Source organism: Trachemys scripta, chromosome 18 (genome assembly GCF_013100865.1).
Source record: "Trachemys scripta elegans isolate TJP31775 chromosome 18, CAS_Tse_1.0, whole genome shotgun sequence".
In the NCBI taxonomy this organism is placed as follows: Eukaryota; Metazoa; Chordata; order Testudines; family Emydidae; genus Trachemys; species Trachemys scripta.
In genome coordinates this window covers 2,136,439-2,157,973 of record NC_048315.1, presented here as the reverse complement: position 1 = coordinate 2,157,973, position 21,535 = coordinate 2,136,439, and the positions used below count along the sequence as shown (strand labels likewise).

The following is a 21,535-nucleotide window of genomic DNA, read 5'->3' as shown; positions in this document are numbered from 1 at the left end:
TCACCTATGCACAGAGTTGTCCAACTGTCACCCTATATTCATGTAAAGTTCAAATTGAAAAGAAGAACCATCGTATTTAATTTAGAAAGTAAAGGTGACCGACAAAGGGGGAGGAAAAAAGGACTCCTTCTCTTTTTTGTTCTGACATAATGGATTAAAGGTAGTTTGAAAGTTTTGTCAAAAAATTGTGTGTGCTTGCTTTTCACATCAAAAATTCAGATTTTGTCTACTTTGAAAACCTTATGGTGAAGGGGGAACTAATTAAACATCAACAAGCGTGGTCAAATACTACAGAAATGAGGACGATAAAAGATAGACATAGAAACAGAGACTAAAGGAGACTGAATCCTGAACAACTGAAAGGGGAGTGAGATAGGATCTACCTAATCAGAATCCAGGATTGTTACTCTGTGTGTCACTCTGGAGCCTGTTGAGTCAGCTACAAGCATGGCTGAGAGCTCTTTTCGCTCAGCATATCACCAGGTTCAATCATCAGTGGATTCAACAGTCTGTTACCATCCAATTAAGTTCTCAGCCATTTTGAATTAACCAGTTATACCCATGCAATGTACAGCCACATTACAGCAAGTCTCTACGCCATTGCTGTCCCTTTGTTTATTTTCGAGGAACGTACAAAGTCCAATCTCTCTGAATGCAGAAGCTCAACCAGGAATGATAGGAGCAATTTCTTAGCTTACAGCCCCCAAGCCTCTCAGGCAGGGGCGGCTCCAGGCACCAGCGCACCAAGCGCGTGCCTGGGGCGGGAAGCCGCAGGGGGTGGCCTGCCGGTCACCATGAGGGCGGCAGTCAGGAGGTCCGCCGGTCCCGCAGGCATGCCGCCGAAGGCTGCCTCACTGCCGTGCTTGGGGCGGCAAAATACACAGAGCCGCCCCTGCTCTCAGGAAACACATGTTCCAAAAGCTGGCTCTAGCTTGTCCCAGGGTCACGCTGTACTTACAGGCTCCTGCATGGCTTTCTTGCCTCTCTCTCAGTTGTCTGTTCTCACACATGCATACCCCTATCCAAGCCAATACTGAACCAACAGCTCCCGAGCATGCGAACCCTCGCCCCCATTTGTCTGAGGTAGGGTTTACACTTAGTTATGAGGACGAGTTCACATTTTATCTCAATGGGATTTTAACTCAACCCAGAACAAGCTCACAACATCATGGCAAGAATACTAGACCGCTGTGATCTCAGAGGTAACAACCAATCACCACCCTTATTCTACAGGTAAGTTATATGCAACAATTTCATTGGTTGTATGAGAGCGATCGCACAGATGGTGGATTACTCGGCCCAAATGCTACACCTGTGTGACAGCAGGCACAATAAACTCCCTCAATACACACAGCACCTCACAGCAGCATATACCTGCACAATCCCCCTGTACAGAAATCAGCGCAATCAGCACACACAAAACACCCAAATGTCACTCTGAAACCTAGAGTGTCTGTCGAATCAGCGAGAAGCAATGGAAACAGCTACAAGCCAGGCTGAGAGCTGTTTTTGTTTAGAATATCACCAGGTTCAATCATCACTGGGATTTATGGTGTGTTAATGTCCAATTGTTAAGTTCTCAGCCATTCTGGCTTTTTTTATACACAGGACTTTATGAATTACATCCATGCAACAGTCCTTCCGCTACTGGTTTTTAATCAGATTAATTATAACTTGTTTTGTTAGCATTTGTAAAGACTTGCTTACACATTCCCGCTTAACACACTCTTCAGAGAGGGATGTATTTAATGATTCAACCACCCTGTCCCTTCAGCTAAGGAGCGAGGGCTTCAATAGATATTTGGGACCCCTGAGAAGTCCTCTGCTATAATTAAAGAAGGCCAGAGTTGACATTACTGATAAATCTAAGGTATAAAAGCAGCATCCCATCCTGCCTCACCCCAAGCACTGGCTCCACAGCTCCCACTGGCTAGGTACCACAGCCAATGGGAGCTGCGGGGGTGGCACCTGCGGGCGGAAGCACGCGCAGAGCCACCTGGCCGTGCCTCTGCCTAGGAGCAGCTGGGACACATCGCTGCTTGTGGGGAGCCACCTGAGGTGAGCGCTCCTTGGATCCAGCACCCCGAAACCCCTCCCAAGCCCCAACCCCCTCCCGCACTCAAACTCCATCCCAGAGCCCACACCCCGCATCCCCTCCCACACGCTAAACCCCTCGTGGCCGTTCCTCCGCCTAAGAGCAGCAGGGACATGTTGCCGCTTCTGGGGAGCCACTCGGAGCCAGGTAAGCAACCTGCCAACCCTGTGCCAACTGGACTATAAACCAGACTTTCTATGAGTTTCTATGAAGATGAGAAATGTCGGTGTACCAGTTGGTACAAGACTGGATAACAGAGTTTTTACTGTACATCAACTAGTATTCAGATGGTCAGTTCTCTGCTTCCAGAGGCAACAAAAACAGGGCCAATCCAGGCAGGTTATTGACTAACCAAGTGTCTGGCTACACATGGAAGTTTTACCAGTTATACTTGTAGAGTTATATCATTAGAAACCCCATATGGACACACTTATTGCAATATAAGATTGGCTTTTTTGGTTTAGCTTAAACCTCTTCTCAAGTAACATAAGCTACATTTAAAAAACAAAATGAAGCACACATAAGAATGTCCACATGGAAAGTTATACTGGTATAACTATATTGGTTTAAATTCACACTTTAGGTTATACCAGTATCACCTTCCCACACAGACAAGCCCTAGTAACAAATCAAGAGCACAGCACTACATACATACTTCAAAGGCCCCTCCATTTAGTTTTGGAACAAGGCATGCCCCTGTTTTAGATGGTCTCTGCCAGAGCCAATGAGAAAATCCTATTAAAAACAAAGGAATGCATAACTGATACTGTAGTGCCTTGAAGAGATTTGCAGTATATAGGCTAGATTACAATCTGAGCAAACCTTCTTTCAAATAATTTTTTTAAAAAGCAAAATAGAAAATGTTTTAACTGACTTTTTTTCTTCAAAATAAAGATACACAACCATTGAAGACAATCAGAACCTATTTCTGAAGCATGAACAGTTCACTTCATTCATGTGAACAGAATATTTATAGTTCATTGTAATTAAAAACAGTAGGACAAGAAGTAGGTACAAATTATACTTTCATCAGTACACAGTTAAACAAGTTAGTGCAGTATCAGAATAAAAATAAGAAACATAGGAAGTTTAGCTATGAAACTCGGATTTGAGGCTGGTTAGGAGAGACAGGCATCAGAAACTGCCAAAGAATTAAATGAATTTCAATTCTTCAAAGTACAGGTGGCAAGTCTAGGTCTGTGTTCATGGAAACCAAAAGGTTAGGTGCTGTCAGGTCAGGTCAGGTCAGGTAATCTATCCCTTTGCCAGTGCAGGACTGCTTACAACACAGGAGAACACAGCATAGGGAAAAATCTTCTTCTGACCATGCTGGGCAACAGCACCTATACCAGTTCTACGAGACTATTCCATAACCTACTAGATTTCACTATCAGGAAGCATTCCAACCAAGCTATTCAACTCCAAGCCCTGGCTTTTCAAGCTTCCAAATTGGAGCTTCAAAATCACAAAGTACAAGCTAATGATCTCTGCTAGAGTGTTCTAGAAAAAGAAAAAAAAATCTGGGGACTGCCATTAAAATATTTAATGTTTAACCTTATTGATGGCTCTTAAAAGTCTACCTTATCCACAGTCTGGAGAATCTCCCCACAATTATCATATTTCCTATTATTTTCTCTCTTTCTCTTTCATTCTTTCTTTCAAGATCCTCAAAATGATATTGTTCAGCAGAGTCCATTTAGGAAAATGATAAATTCTTGCTTGATCTGCTGTTATTACATTTTACAGGCAGGCATCCTTCTGAGTCCATGTCTCTATTGTATTCATTGCTATCATTCCTAGCAAGCCTTTATCTAGCAAGCAACAGGGTGTTTTTAAAAAAAAATGGAAATCAGAATGGAACATTTAAGGCTAAAAAGGCAACTCAGCTTCCTATTAAGTCTGAATGCTGTCGATCTTGATACGAACTATTTTTTATTTTACCATTTTGCTTACATATTATGCAGTTCCATAAAACATGGCTCTTCCTGACTGGGTGAAATAAATGCTGCATAACATGCCAGGAACAGACTAGTCAGAAGCATGTTGAAAATGCTCAAAGAAACTTATTCTGTTTACACAATGCCCCGATTCATCTTAACTATTATATAAAGATTCTCCCTCGGGACAGCCTGGATTAATTCAAGTCAGTTAATATCACAGCAATCTGGGTTTAATATACAAGATAGTCCACATACCTCATTGGATTGCTTCCCACTATATGACATTTTCTTGATGGCCACCACTTCATTGGTGCGCACATCACGTGCCTGTAACATTAAAACATGAAGCATCAATATCTCATATCAGAAAGAAAATACCCAGTAAAGAAAATAAAACAAACACAGAATGATTTCTCATTGGAATAGAAGTAGTGAAAAGGCGTTAATCATTTAATAGTTAGCCTGGATACAGAAAGTTAAAATAATACATTCCCCTGGGGTGATGAATGTTGGATATATTCAGAAACTGAATTAAAAAAAAAAATCACACTCCTATTTGTGGGACGTGATTCTCAACTCATGCCATCTATTGTCAGCATCCGTCAGCTCTCTGTAAGTTGCTTCTACACTAAAGAGTATCTCTGTAAATGTGTTTTTTCTGATTTTAAGAAGCAGAATAGATCTTCTCTAAACCAACCTCTGCCCTTCCCCACGGCCCTGCCATAAGTAATCTGAACAAGTGAAATCAAGGCCCACTCTCCCATTCCACTCCAAACAGAAGGGAACATATCCTGCAATATCATATGGCCAAAATTACTCAGCTGTTTCTGACATCAGCTGCAAACACTGGACACCACCTTTCTGATGCTGCCGGGAGAGGATAAATGTTGAGTGTGATACAAAGTAGATCACATAAATGAAGGTGTTTGCCTTAAAGAGACATACGTTTATTTTCAAATTCTGATTCTTGAATTTCTTGCCCAGCATTATTTACAACTTATAAAATCATAGAAATGTAGGCCTGGAGGGAACTTCAAGAGGCTATGTAGTCCAGCCCCCCATGCTGAGGAAGGCCCAAGTAAACCTAGACCATCCTTGACAGGTTTGCCCAACCTGTTCTTAAAAACCTCCAATGATGGGGATTCCACAACTTCTCTTGGAAGCCAATTCTAGAATTTAACAATCCTTATAGTTAAAAGTGTTTCCTGATATCTAACTTGAATCTCCCTTGCTGCAGATTAAGCCCATTGAGCCTTGTCCTATCTTCAGTGGATGTGGAGAACAAATTGACCACAATCCTTTTTAAAATAGCCCTTAACACATTTGAAGCCTTATCAGGTCCTCCCTCATCATCTTTTCTCAAGACTAAACAATCCCCAGGTTTTTTTAAACTTTCCTCAAAGGTCCGGGTTTCTAAACCTTTTATTATTTTTGATGCTCTCCTCTGGAATCTCTCCAATTTGTCCACATCTTTCCTAAAGTGTGGCATCCACAATTGGATCAAGTACTCCAGCTGAGGCATCACTAGTGCTGAGTAGAGCAGGACAATTATTTCCTGTGTATTGTTAATACACCCCAAAATGATATTAGCCTTTTTCACAATTGCATCACATGCTTGACTCATTCAATTTGTGATCCACTATAACTCCCAGATCCTTTTCAGCAGTACTACTGTCTAGCCAGCAATTCCCCATTTAGTTTTTGTGTGTTTGATTTTTCCTTCCTAAGCTTCATACTTTGCTCTTTAATGAATTTCACCTTGTTGATTACAGGCCAAAACTCCAATTTGTCCAGGTCTTTTGGAATTCTAATCTTTTTCTCCAAAGTGCTAACAAATCCTTCTCATCTTGGTGTCATCTTCATATATCATAAGCATGCTCTCCACTCCATTATCCAAATTATTAATGAAAATGGTGAAAAGCACCAGACCCAAGACAAACCCATGCAGGACCTCACTAAATACATCCTCTCAGTCTGACAGCAAACCGTTGAAATAATTCATCTTTGTAATCTTCTTTTTAAACCAGTTTGGCACCCCCTCTTATAGTAATTTCATCTAGATGACATTTTCCTAGCTTGTTTATAAGAATGTCATGTGGAACTATGTCAAAATCCTTACTATACAATCAACATACATCACATCTACACCTCCCCCACTCACTATCCACTAGGTCGGTAAACCTGCCAAAGAAGGAAATTATGTTGGTTTGGCATGATTTGTTCTTGACAAATCCATGTTGGCTATTACTTTTAATTCTATTGTCTTCAAGGGGGGAGATGGATAGCTCAGTGATTTGAGCATTGGCCTGCTAAACCCAGGGTTGTGAGTTCAATCCTTGAGGGGGCCACTTAGGGATCTGGGGCAAAAATCAGTACTTGGTCCTGCTAGTGAAGGCAGGGGGCTGGACTCGATGACCTTTCAAGGTCCCTTCCAGCTCTATGAGATAGGTATATCTCCATATATATTATATTAGGTGATTACAAATTGATTAATAATTTGTTCCAATATCTTTCCAGATATTAAGTTAGGTTGATTGTCTATGATTCCCCTGTCCTCTTTGTTCCCCTTTTAAAGAGAGGTGCTATGTATGCCCTCTCCTCCTCTGTGACTTCAGCAGTCCTCCATGAGTTCTCAAAGAAAATTGCTAACAGTGCTGAGATTGCTTCAACTAATCTCTTAAGTACCCCTAGAATGAGTATAGCACAATAAATGTTAATGGCTCTTAATGCTACAAACTGATTTTCTGCTCTCAGACAATTTACAATCTAAATTAAGACAAGATGACAATATAGGGAGTGGACAATACAATAATGCTGTCAGTGGGAACCCAATGTATGTGTTCTGAAGTACAGCTATTGTTTTAATTTTTATTTTCATTACATTTTAGCAGAGGCCCTGAAACACTCAAGGAACAGCACATACAGCCTCAAAGCAAAAAGGAGAGCATCGTGTTGTTTAGCAAAACAAAATCCCATCCAATCCTCTGCTGAAAGTTCCATACATGGCTAAGGAGGTGGGGAAAGCCTCAGGGCCCATCTCCAATGTGTGTTTGACTTGACCAAAGCCAAAATAAAATTAAATAAAATGGAGTATGTCATGAATTTCAATGACGCTACTACTAAAATACTAACTCTACTAGTAATTTCAATGCAGCCTTACAATGAAGGATCTCCAATAATGTAGGAGGTGAAAGTATGAAGAAAGCTAAATTACCCTACCTGCTGCAATCTCAAACTACAGTTAATAAAAGAATACTCAAATTAAATTTGAGGTTGCAAAATTAGCAAATCTGACCTTATCACTCAGTGTTGCATTCTATCAAACACAGGCTGCCAGAACTTTCATTACATTCAGGACTCCAGAGTTTGTAAAGGGGTTTCTCAGACATATTCTGATACTTTGCCATTCATTGTTGACAGTGAATTCTGAAACCCTCTTATCTCAATGATGAACTTCTGACTAGCTTTAACCATTTTCTTTTTGTAACTGAGGATGCTGCATTTCAGTGACGAGTCTACACTACAATCCGTTTATTTAAGGTAACTATTAAAAATGCAAAATATATTTTTTACCAGTAAAATTTAAACACTGTAACTCCTAGATCTTCTCTAGGCAGAGGAAATTGTTCATAGACCCAACTGTTTCCTCTGCCACAACCATGCCCATTAGTATTAGCTAGGGCTGTAATTTATTAAGCCCAAAGCAGATCTTAAGTGAGGAATGCTTGCCAATCCAAAATACAGCAACAACATGCCCTGTGTTTCTGCTGAAATAAAAGGCAGAAATAAGAAGTAAGATTTAAAGAGCTGTTGTCACCTCATGAAAAAACTGTGAAAAAATATTCAATTGAGAAATAATTCTGCTCATGAAATTTTCTCTATTTATCTTCCTGAGATTTTTATCTACAGGACTACTGAATTACTGGAGGTGTGGATTTTAATAGGGCAACATTAATTTCACATTGTTTCAGAAGGTTCTTGTATCCCCTATTTGGATTCATTATTTGAAAGGATGAACTACAGGTACCAACACTGACAGGGATGAACCTGCTTTGCTATTAGAAAATACCAGCATACCTGATCTTTTGAATAAACGGGGATAGGTGGCTCTTCAAGAGTGCCCTGGAAGCCAAACATCTAGCACTGATCTACTAGAAGACCACCACCACTCTGGCCAGGAAAAAAACCCAGAACCCTCTGGATCTCCATCCTTCTCAAGAAAATTCCCTTTGCTCATCACAATAAAATGAACATCTGCAACAGTCTTTGGCAGCCCAATTATCAATAACAAATATCAGCCATGGCTGCTTCCTGTGCACCTGATGCAGGCACTGAAGATATAATTCTGCCCCTACTGAAGTCAATAGCGAAACTCCTATGGACTTCCACAGGGTCAGGATTTCACCCCTAATCTACAAAATCTCTGGCATTGGGACCTTGGAATATAACAACAAATTTATATTGTGGTTCCATCAAAGGAGCCCAATGCACTAGATAAATATCAACTTAGTCTTGCAACAGACTTGAGATGGACAGAAGTATCCTCATTTACAAAGGGGGTCGGGAGCTGACTTGCCCAAGATCACAGAATCAGCACCACAGCAAGGAAGGGACCCCAGGGCTACAGTCTCCCAGCCCTTCACCTTCACCACAAGCCCAGACTCCATCCCAAGGAAGTAAAATTCAAATACGTTTTGTTTTTTAAACTTGCTTCAGTTTTATACTTTACACTCTTGAATACATCCTGCTACACTCATCTGACAATATTCTTATTTGTTTCCGTACCAGCTGCAATTCTGTTGTTGTGTTACTATCTTTCTGTTTGTCCATATTCCTATACTGCTTGGATAATTACTACCCTTAAACCTTCAATAAACAATTAAGAAAATAATTATTAACAACACTGCACAGGTTTTATGTGGCAAGGGATACTGGAGGGTTAACAGAGAAATACCACCCTGGTTAAAATACCACCCTGAACCTACCATAAAAATACTTCCCTTGCCCCACAAACTCCAAAAAACATCTATAATATTTGGATTATTTGGACGATTGGCCCAACAGATGACAAATATTCAAGGTAGAACAGTTAGACTGGGAGAAAAGAAAATCTTGGGAATATTTGTTGAATAGAACAATCACCTAGCACACTTATCATAAAGGATTTGAGGTTTATTTGGGCGAGGGAGGAGGGAATCACTGAAATAATCAAATCGGTTAACAGCTACAATAAAAAAGGGCAAACAAGATACCAGATTATAGCAGCAGAAGGAACGAAGACATAACAAAAGAGTCGGTATACCCACCTCCTTGCCCTCTCTGGAGTACTCTACATAGCATTAGTTACTGTATAAAAGAAAGGCTATTCTTGCACTGAAAAGGATGAAGAATTAGGGCAGCAAAGACGATACTAAAAACAAAAATTTAATAGGTAGCCTTGTGATTACTGGGGTGATAATACCCTTAGGTGAGCCAACAGAGTTCCTGAAAATAATGAAAGGAATTGTAGTCAAACTTTATACAATGTTCTGAAACTTGGAGAGCAGGATAGAAAGTAGACCTATAGTATAAGTTATTACAGAAGATGATCAAAAGAGTATGAGTTTGAGTGAAATCTAGACCCGGTTTTGGACATGTGAGTGAAGGGATGGAGTAAGAGGTATAATAAAGAAAAGGAAAACAGAATGAAAATACAATTTAAAGGGCAAGATTTTGGGGGTGTATGGCTTTTTTCAGTTCCTAAACAGTTCCTAGATATGTTTTATTAACAACATCCCCGGCCAAGCTATACACAACGAAAGTAGATGGGGGGGAAAAAAGTTTTTTTTACTAAAAAACAACCAACCCTCCCCAAAATTAACACCCACCTCAAACACACAAATATTATTGATCGTAAGTTAGCATCAGCAGTCAATAACTGCCAGAATCTGAATATGAAAAAAAAAAGAGAGCCATGAAGGGTGACGAGCCAGAGAGTTAAAGGCACCCAGTTTCTTTGAAGTGTCTTCCCTAGCCTGGAAAAATCCATGACATCCAAAACAAGGGCTGCATTGGTGTTATGATGCCACCCAACGTATTAGGTGATCATACAACCCAGGGCTTGTTTGAGATTTCAGGCATGTATGCACGTGCATATTGTGTTCAGTCCTCAAGGGAACGGAAGGTATCAAAGTCTCCAAGAATGGAGTAGCTAGACCAATGATACAAGATATATGCGTGTGACACAAAAAGCATAACAAAGCTGATACGTTAAGTACAGCAGCTTTGGGAATGCTCCTTTGAAGTTTTAACTACATTTAACTTAACTAGAGAACACTTTAATAGTGTGTTATCCAAGAATTGAATATTGCTGATGGAATACAAGATAATTTTTACTTTAGTAAGGAATTACTGGTTTTGCAAGAAAATCAGAAATGAGACATTCACGCCCTCCCAATCTAACTTCATATACATAATCTTTACCTTAATAAATTCCTCCCCACCCACCAGGTTCATCTCATCTTTTTGGGTAGAGCTTTATGTAATATAATGTCTATCTATAAAATAGCTTCAGATATAAAATTTCTTACAAGAAATTTTCAAGAGCAAAAAAGATACTGTAATCACATGTCTAGTTTGTGTGTTGAAGCTTAAAATGCAAAATGACAATATATAGTAACATACCACACATATCTTCTACAGGGCACACTCCTTTATTAACAAAAGACACATGATACACAAACATTTGAGCAGCATCATGCAAAGTTTACGTTTTGTCCTTTAGGAAGACTGCTTAATCTGCTACCTGCAGTGCATCGGAAGCACAATCTGAACACAGTAAGGTAGAAATCCCTCTTTGTTAATGAACTTTCTGACAATAATGTTTAGTCAGAGAGCATGTAGAGAAGAGAAGGGTTGAAAAGCTTGGGGGGGGTGGGTTCTCCACCATTTAAATTCATGGCAGCACTTGTCACGTTGCTTGAAGGGTGTCCTGGTAAAGGGCATTCAACCCTTAAATGATTTTTAACTTGAAAAGAAACATGGAGTTCACAGAGATACCGATGTGATGAATGCTCCTCTTTTCTCACTGTTTGAGAGCATCCCTAGCACATAGCATGCAGGTGACCTCTAACCATGTGCTCGTTTTGGTTAACTATCCCCTATGACACTTATGTGCCATAATAATATGTAGCAAGATTGGAAACATTTAAAAATTGTATCAAAAAGTGAGCGAAGGGGAGAAGTGAGTCGATATGAAATCTATTTCCAGTTTTCTATGCAGTGAATTTAATGATATTAAGTAATGTTCACCTGTGGCATTTACTTCATTATAAAACATTTGCTCACACCGATCTGCTCCCAGACAGTGGCTGCTCATAATTTTAAGCAAGGAACAAAATTAAGAAGCTTTTCCTAATTAGTTCATCTGTGCTGCATTAAATTTGTGCTGGAAGGTTCCCAACATAGTCTGCTGCAATTATTAACAATGAATAGGAAACTCATAAAATACTGACACAAATAGCTCTCTGTAAGAAAACTGACAGGTCTGGACACACCTATTATAAATGAGAAAAGGCTTGCACCAGAAAATGGCTTTTGAATGAAGGTCTCACACTATGCACTTTGGTTAACAGACAGTAAGTTGCAAATGAAGTAGCTGTCAGAGGCTAAGAGAGATTCCATGTCTCAGCTGTACTATGTAAGCAGAGAGCAGGCGGGGAAAATCCTGTTCTCCAAAAGTTCAGGTCAAGTAGAAATGCTATATGGACAAGTATTGGGATTCCTGTCTGTTGGACCAGGACAGCATGGGACACTGGGGCAGACCGAGTGACACAGTGAGAGAGAAAATGGCTGTGGAGGGGCTGAGTGGTGGGCGGAGAAAGAAAACTGAGCTGCTCTCAGGGGCAGGGGGTGAGAAGGAACTGTATGGCGCAACAGAACTGCACTGCCAGTCAGAAGGGAGGGGCTGAAATGAAGAGGAGCTGAGCAGAACAATAGAACTGAGCTGCCAGTCATGAAGAGTGGCAGAAATATGGGCCTTGTTGATGTTAGCCAGGTGAGACCAAGAAAAGGTGCACTACTGAGCATGCCCAAGACTGAGCCAAAGGTGAACATGTTCCCTGTTAGTGCTGTGATTAGTATGTGGGGTTTGGGGAATGGAGAGATTGGGTCTGGGCTTTTCAGCTGCAGACAGATAGTTTAATGGCAGTTAACATTGCCAGAAAGGTAAGCAGGAGTTTAATTGGCTAACCAAGCCAGAGTAGCTGTAGTTCATTTTACTACACAGACTTGATTACTTGCTGATGCAAAACACCCTTTGATTTATGATGGAAGCTGTCTCTTTTCAGGTACTTTGCCTTGCAATTGCAAACTTTGCTGCTGCTAGGCCCCTGCAATTTTAATGTGCAACTAGATCCCTGACTATTTATTATTGTTTGTATTACTGTCATGCCTAAGAGCACCAGTCCTGGACCCTGACCCAGCTTTTCTGATTATTAATATGGTAGTAACACCTAGGGACTCAAGTGAGGGATTGAGGCCCCATCGTGCTTGACACTGTACGAACACATAACAAGACCACCCTCCCTCACCCAAAGAGCCTACCATAAAAACCTCAATGTTTCAGACTAGTTAATTTTCCTCAATAAGTAGTAAAAAAGGCAATATCCAGAGTTAAAGATTAGCCCGCTAATATTCACAAGTTACTGTCTGTTCAAATTACTTACAAAATAAACTGCTCCAAAGCTTCCATGGCCAATCTCTCGGAGATCTGTGAAGAGTTTTTCTGGATCTTCTTTGAAGAAGAGCTCTGCAATTTCTGGGTCCTTCAGGCTGCCCGCTCGGCTGGTTGATGGCATCCTGCTGGGCAGTTAGCCGACTGACTATCTGGGTTGAAAGTGCTGCCTCAACCCTTTGTTCATCTGCATGAATGGGGCCTCTTCAGCATGGATTACTGTAAGAAAAACATTACAACTTATCACTGATTACGAATCTCAGAGCCAGAGCAAAGCAACTCATTACTGAAGCCTATGGATAAGCAGAGTCCAAATTTCTTGTAGACCAAGCATGCCACTCATACCGAGTGATGCTGTTAACACAGGAGATGCTATACCAGATCAGTCCAACTGCTACGCAAGTCTGGTATCCTGCCTTCAACAGAGGCCTGCAACTTATCCCTCTATGGAAGGCACACAAAAAATGAAAACCCACCTACAGTCCACTTAGCCATCATGCAGGGATCTAATGGAAAAAAATTCCTTCCAGGCCTACAAAAATTGAACAGCTTATGAAGGCTTAATTCCCCATGTAATCTTTCATTTGCAGAGATACAGATGTTAATGGTTATACAATTATCTGCTCCTTTTTAAAAATTCACCCAACAGTATGTGTCTCAATGACCTCTGGCAATAGTGAATTCTCCTGCTTAACTACAGTTGTGTAAAGGAACATTTCCTTCCTTGGTTCTAAACTTACTGTCTTTTAGCTTAATTTAATTCAGTATTACCTTCTTCTTTGATTAGACCACAGGCTATAAAGGAGGCACTGATCAACTGTCACTAATTTTCAATACTTCCATCAAATCACCTTTAACCCTTCTCCTTTCATAGTTAAATAAGGGCTTGTCTGCCCTTGAAATGCTGCAGCTGCACCAAGCTAGTGCTTCAGCATAGACACTACCTACCCCCACAGGGGGGCTCTCCCATCAGCCTAGATAACCCCCAAGAGCTGGTAGCTAGGTCAAAAGGAGAATTAGGTCGGTATAACTAGGTCGTGCAGGGGTGTGAAAAATCCACACATCTGAATAATGCAGCTAACCTGACCTAACCCCCAGCGTAGACAGCGCTACGTCAATGAGAGAACTCTCCTGTCAACCTAGCTGCCACTTCTCGAGGGGAGATGAATTACCGAACCCTCCCATCGGCGTAGGCAGCATCTTCACTGAAGCTCTACAGCAGTGCAGTGTAGACAAGCCCATACCCTCAGACTTTTCAATCTCTTCTGATACATAAATTTAAGACCTCTATCTTATATGCCTGCTCTTGATATTTTCTATCACTACCCACATCTTAGAGGGATGGTGACCAAAATCAGAAAGAGTAACATATGTCTGTCTGTCCCTTCAGACAAACTCAAGCATTGAGGTTTCCTCTAACTGCTATATGCACATAACAAAGCCATCTGCATTAAGCCATCTTCAATAGCTTTTCACAGAAGAACCTGAAAGTTCAGAAGCCATTAGAATGTGTGAAGTGTTTTGTGTTTTAAGGGTGCTTTGCCTTACATTTATCCAAAATGTATAGGCCATTTTGGACCATGTCTACACTAGGAAAAAAGGTGTACTTTTAATGTGTTAAAATCCTATTGTAGACAGGGCAGTTGCAGTTCTAACATGTTAGAGTTTACCTCGACCAGCTAACACAAGATAAAACAACAACAACTTGCCTTGTCTACTCTAGGATTTTCGCTAATGAGGACAAGGCCTTGGCATTGGGAGTTTCTCACAATCCTCCATAAAATGTTACCAACCAAAACAACTATATCACTGGCAAATAGCTGACATACTATCCACTTTCTTCTCCAAATCTTTTTGTTCTGTCTCGTCAAGGTTTACACTTCCACACTTTACATTTTGTATGTTAAACCTACAGAAGGTTTTTAACTTCGTAGCAGACAAGGAGGGCCAGCTCTGGCTTTTTTGCCGCCCCAGGCAAAAAAACCTCCCGCTCTCCCCCGCCCCCCAGCCAGAGCGCCGCGGGGAGGGCGGCGAGCCCAGTCACGGCCCCGCTCTCCCCGGTGGCCAGAGCGCCGGGGGAGAGCGGCGAGCCCACTGTGGCTCTGCTCTCCCCGGCGGCCGGAGCGCCGCGCCGCCCCCCTCCAGATGCCACCCCAAGCACAAGCTTGGTGGGCTGGTGCCTGGAGCTGACCCTGCAAACAAGGACCATAAATCTGAGTTTAAGTGTTATGTTATGTTACTGCCCAATTGTCTCCTTTTCTGGTCTCTATACCCCCACCTCCAGATCTCTGTTGAATCACTGATTCCGCCCCTCCCCCTGGAAGCGACTCCTACAGAAATTATAGAAAAAAATAATGCTTCTTAGAGTGCTTGTGCATAGTAGTATTTTCCTCTAGGCACTGACAGCATGTGAAACTGACAAAGACAACATGATCCTTGTTAGTTTCAAGCAACTGCCAGAACCACACCATGGAAAGCACTATTGTGTGCGAGCACAGCCAAGACATACCTAGTTATCAATGCTGCATGACTCTCCAGCTTGTCTGGCTAAGAGGTATTTGGGAGATAGGATGCAAGAAAATCAAGCAAAGTCCAGGATTTCCCTAATGTACCTCCAAACAGCCAGGATTTTAAACATTTGTAATATAACCATAAATGTGTTTCCATGATAGCCCATTCTCAGCACCTAAGGAACAATTACACATGCAGATACCACAGTGATGGATTGGGTATAAGAGATTAAATGAAATTATGAACTGTTGTGCAAATATAATTATTGTGTTTTAAGTATGTATTTATGCAGGTGCCATTACAGTGACACTGATGTCAACTTATTAATTTCTCTATTCATTTATATTAAAACGTATGATTAGCACAGGAATTATATATAAAATGTAGTTCAATTAGATGGAGTCAAATGTACAGGATTGTCATGCCTACATCTTATCTATAATCACAGAAATGTAGGACTGGAAGGGACCTTGAAAGGTCATCTAGTCCAGTCCCCTGCACTGAGGCAGGACTAAGTATTATCTATTTTTATCTCTTAAGGATTCACACTGGAGAGAACAAGAATTAGCTGCAATTTAGTAGACACCTGAAATGTATTTCATTTATAACAGATGTGATAGAAAAGCAAAAAGGTCAACAATATTACATTTGATCCTTCCCAGCCCTAAAAAGAACATGACATTAAAAGACAACTGTTTCGCATTTACAGCCTAGAGCTGAACAATAGACAAAAACCATAAGTCAGAGAGGCAAGAGAAAGGAATGGGGGAAGGGAGCTGATAACCACAGCACACAGTATTATTGAAGGAATGTTTCTTGGATCAACGGTAATGATGTCATGTTGCATCTTTTAAAAAGCATCAGATTCTTACAAAAAGGACATTGTTGTTCAAAAGCAACTGCTGCAATCCCACAATGCTCTTTCCCTTACATCTGTTAATTGGTGGGGTCTAGGCTTGGACAAACTTGCCAATATGGCCAAAAGTCACATGTCCCCTTCATAGTGCATCTGGGAGAGAGAGAATGAGAATCCTAGATACACAGAGCTGAGACGGATTACAGGGTTGTCCCCCTCAAACTAGCCACTATTCTCATTCTTGGCATGATTTTTGAGTATGCCTGTGAAATGTCATCAACAGGCAGGGCTTTTTACCAGTGCTGAAACTCCCTCCAGGCTAAATGACTACTAATACAGAAGTGGTGTGAGGCTGGTTCTCTACCTTACTTCACATAGTAAATGGCAAATTAAAGTGGGACCAGCAAAAACCATCAGGATTATTCATCTGTTATTTCAAATACCTTAAAAGAAATGTTCTTTTATTCTCAAAAAGTTTGATTATCCTGAATCTTGAACATAATTACTACAATATGTATATATAAAAATATAAAAACTTATTTTAGTGCAATAGTTACAAAGTTATACATGATGTTATGCATATCCTTGTGTAAGTTTAAAATGAACAAGCATTGCCAAGACATACTAGCGCAATTTCCACCTATTAAATAGCTTTACATCTTCTTGCTGTCTTTTGCTTTATTGTACAATGGAATAGTTCCACTTACAAAAGAGTTGTAATATTAACTACCCCTTGTCTTTTTCTGAAGAACGAAGTACACAACACACATCAAGGTTCAGCAAGTCTATCAGTTCAAACACTCTACCCCCCAGGGTGGAGATTTAAATCAAGACCATTTAAATCAGCAATTTAATTCATGATTTAAATCACCAAGTGGAAAGCCTAAATTTAAATAACTGATTTTAATCAACTTTTCCATTTCTATTTCAGTCATTTTTTAAAGAAAGGTGCATTCTCATTGGTTGATATAACCATTAAAACATGTTACTTTGCAACTAACTAGAGCCTTTACACAAGACTTGGTACAACTTTTTGCTACCTACGAGGTACACTATAACTATATACATTTATTTAAGCAATTATATAGCTTAATATTTTCAGATTCTTATTAACTGTACAATTTCAGTATGTTAGAAATTGGTGAATAATATATTGCTTATTTACTAGAGAATTAACTTTTTGCTCATGATTTGTGTCAAGTTGCATTAGGATAGTAATTGGAAGTTAATTAAACACATAAAAGAGTATATAAAATGTATTTTTATTAAACAAAACAAGCCCTTAATACAGTACATGATCTAGAGTGCCATATTTATAAAGCTCAAACTCAAAAGTCAGATGTTTTCCCCTGGTTCTGTCTTTATATAGAAAAGCAGCCTTTATCTCAAGGTTTTAGATAGAGGCTCATGGATTCTACATATTTATTTAAAAATGTTTAAAGAGGTAAGAATAAGTTTAGGCCACAACATACTTTATATTAAATTCACATTTCATTTTAAACAGGTTTATTTTTAAAAAGAAAAAAATATATAATTTAAATAAAATCAGAAAAATCCAATTTAAATAAAAAATCAATTTTTTCAAAATAATCAAATTTTTATCCACCTTGCTACCCCCTTTCTTGTAACAAAGATGCTTTAATTTTTGGGAGAGGTGGGAGATGGAAGGAGGAAAGGAGATTTCAGAGAGAGAGAGGGTGGAAAGTGTACATGCATTATTTTAGATGCTGTAATAATGCAGATATATCATAGTACAAAATAGGAGATCACAACTAAATTGCATTGAAAACTGAAGGATTCAATTCTTATGAATTTTGGTATTTCATACAATTGCTATGGTTGTATTCCCTTCATATGAAATCATTCAAACCTCTCAATGCCATTGGTATTTGAAGGCAATTATTCTTATTTTATCTGCTAATTCTGATTTATCTAAATCCTGCTGTGCCAAACATATACCACAGCACTTTAATTTTCAAACGTAGGGTAATGCTGCATGCATGAAATGCACTTTTTGCTCCAGTGCAGTGCCTCTGCACTAGAGCTCAGCATTAGTACAGCTATATTGGTGCATAAACCCCAAATTGTACAGTATGCCTCTTTGGTGATCATCCATATGTAAAAAAAGATATTATATAAAATATTAATGACTGAAATGTAATTTAATTTGACAATTCCACTCAGAATCAAAGAGTTACTCCAAAAAGTTGATAAAATATATATATATATATATATATTCTAATCAAACCAGAGAAGGATGAAGGTGGTATAAATTCTGACCAACTCCTTTTACACATACTAGAGTCTGCATTCTGTTTATTTTACTGGGTTCTGGTAACATCACTGAAACTGATTATAGGCCAAAATGTTTTATCAAATTACTTTCATCTGATCAATTAGTAGAAATTGCATGAACACACCCGTGAAAGTCCATGTGTACATAAAATTTTATGCTGCCTATAATTATGTTTATTATATACATACACACCCCTCAGAACCACTGACATCATGAACTTGCAAAATGAGAAAGGGGAAAAAAAACATGTTTGGAAGACCTGTTCTCTTTTGTGTTTTCTGCCTACCTGTTACCCATGTCATCCCTTGCTAAAGACAGACCCCACCCCTGTGACTGAGATCCAGTGGTATACTTAAGGGCAGTACAAACAAAGCTCTGCATCCTCAACTGCCATATGCCAAGTGTAGATTTAAGCCCTGTTTTATGTAGGCCTTACAACAAAGTTTAAGGACAACGGCAACAGGGCTGTTAAAATTCAGTTGTAATGCCTGTACAGACAGAGCCTCACTAGCACAGTAAATCCATGGTACGCCCACACCTTGAATACTGAGTGCAGTTCCGGTCATCTCACCTCAAAAAATATATATTAGAATTAGAAAACATACAGAGAAGGGCAACAAAAACAATGAGGTTCCATATGAGGAGAGATTAAAAAGACTGGGACTATTCATCTTAGAAAAGAGATGGCTAAGGAGAGATATGGTAGAGGTCTACAAAATCATAAATGGTATGGAGAAAAAGTTTAAGTGTTATTTCTCCCTTCACATAACATAAGAACTAGGTTTCAGAGTAGCAGCCGTGTAGTCTGTATCCGCAAAAAGAACAGAAGTACTTGTGGCACCTTAGAGACTAACACATTTATTAGAGCATAAGCTTTCGTGGGCTACAGCCCACTTCTTTGGATGCATATAGAGTGGAACATATATTGAGGAGATATATATATACACATACAGAGAGCATGAACAGGTGGGAGTTGTCTTACCAACTCTGAGAGGCCAATTAAGTAAGAGAAAAAAAATTTTTTTGAAGTGATAATCAAGCTAGCCCAAGACAGACAGTTTGATAAGAAGTGTGAGAATACTTACAAGGGGAGATAGATTCAATGTTTGTAATGGCTCAGCCATTCCCAGTCCTTATTCAATCCTGAGTTGATTGTGTCTAGTTTGCATATCAATTCCAGCTCAGCAGTCTCTCGTTGGAGTCTGTTTTTGAAGTTTTTCTGTTGTAAGATAGGCACCCGCAGGTCTGTCATTGAATGGCCAGCCAGGTTAAAGTGTTCTCCCACTGGTTTTTGAGTATTATGATTCCTGATGTCAGATTTGTGTCCATTAATTCTTTTGCGTAGAGACTGTCCGGTTTGGCCAATGTACATGGCAGAGGGGCATTGCTGGCACATGATTGCATATATCACATTGGTAGATGTGCAGGTGAACGAGCCCCTGATAGTATGGCTGATGTGATTAGGTCCTATGATGATGTCACTTGAATAGATATGTGGACAGAGTTGGCATCGGGCTTTGTTACAAGGATAGGTTCCTGGGTCAGTGTTTTTGTTCAGTGATGTGTGGTTGCTGGTGAGTATTTGCTTTAGGTTGGGGGGTTGTCTGTAAGCGAGGACAGGTCTGTCTCCCAAGATCTGTGAGAGTAAAGGGTCATCTTTCAGGATAGGTTGTAGATCTCTGATGATGCGCTGGAGAGGTTTTAGTTGGGGGCTGAAGGTGACAGCTAGTGGTGTTCTGTTATTTTCTTTTTTGGGCCTGTCTTGTAGGAGGTGACTTCTTGGTACTCGTCTGGCTCCGTCAATCTGTTTTTTCACTTCAGCAGGTGGGTATTGTAGTTTTAAGAATGCTTGATAGAGACAAGCACCTACAAGATCTCTATCTGAGGGATTGGAGAAAATGCGGTTATATCTTAGAGCTTGGCTGTAGACAATGGATCGTGTGGTGTGTCCTGGATGGAAGCTGGAGGCATGTAGGTAAGCGTAGCGGTCAGTAGGTTTCCGGTATAGGATGGTATTTATGTGACCATCGCTTATTAGCACAGTAGTGTCCAGGAAATGGACCGCTTGTGTGGATTGATCTAGGCTGAGGTTGATGGTGGGATGGAAATTATTGAAATCATGGTGGAATTCCTCAAGGGCTTCTTTTCCATAGGTCTAGATGATGAAGATGTCATCAATGTAGCGCAAGTAGAGTAGGGGCGTTAGGGGACGAAAGCTAAGGAAGCGTTGTTCTAAGTCAGCCACAAAAATGTTGGCATACTGTGGGGCCATGCGGGTACCCATATCAGTGCCGCTGACTTGAAGGTATATATTGTTCCCAGACCTGCGGGTGGCTATCTTACAACAGAAAAACTTCAAAAACAGACTCCAACGAGAGACTGCTGAGCTGGAATTGATATGCAAACTAGATACAATCAACTCAGGATTGAATAAGGACTGGGAATGGCTGAGCCATTACAAACATTGAATCTATCTCCCCTTGTAAGTATTCCCACACTTCTTATCAAACTATCTGTACTGGGCTAGCTTGATTATCACTTCAAAAAAATTTTTTTCTCTTACTTAATTGGCCTCTCAGGGAGGTTGTGGAATCTCCATCTCTGGAGATATTTAAGAGTAGGTTAGATAAATGTCTATCAGGGATGGTCTAGACAGTATTTGGTCCTGCCATGCGGGCAGGGGACTGGACTCGATGACCTCTCGAGGTCCCTTCCAGTCCTAGAATCTATGAATCTATGAATCTATATATATATATCCTCAATATATGTTCCACTCTATATTCATCCGAAGAAGTGGGCAGTAGCCCACGAAAGCTTATGCTCTAATAAATTTGTTAGTCTCTAAGGTGCCACAAGTACTCCTGTTCTTTTTATAAGAACTAGGGTTCACCCAATCAAATTAATAGGCACCGAATTTAAAACAAACGTAAGGAAGTACTTCTTCACACAACACACAGTCAACCTGTGGAACTCATTGCCATGGGATGTTGTGAAGGCCAAAAGTATAACTGAGTTAAAATAAGAATTAGGTAAATCCATGGAGGATAGGCGAATAGACATAGATGGACCAAGATGGTAAGGGATGCAATCCGGTGCTCCAGGTGTCCCTACACTTCCAACTGCC

The 21,535-nt window shown here is 40.1% G+C and overlaps 1 protein-coding gene across 3 annotated transcripts in view; it reads right to left on the bottom strand.

Annotated features, from left to right (window-relative positions):
• The window catches only part of TAOK1 (TAO kinase 1), a 93,229-nt gene that overhangs the window by 38,076 nt on the left and 33,618 nt on the right, over positions 1 to 21,535 (bottom strand). For all 3 annotated transcript variants that reach the window (XM_034752462.1, XM_034752464.1, XM_034752463.1), the window contains exons 2-3: positions 12,741 to 12,967; positions 4,291 to 4,362 (exon numbers count right to left, since the gene is read on the bottom strand). In XM_034752462.1, coding sequence (XP_034608353.1) covers positions 4,291 to 4,362; positions 12,741 to 12,872 — 204 coding nt within the window. In that variant the 5' untranslated portion in view covers positions 12,873 to 12,967. The remainder of the gene's footprint in view (positions 1 to 4,290; positions 4,363 to 12,740; positions 12,968 to 21,535) is intronic.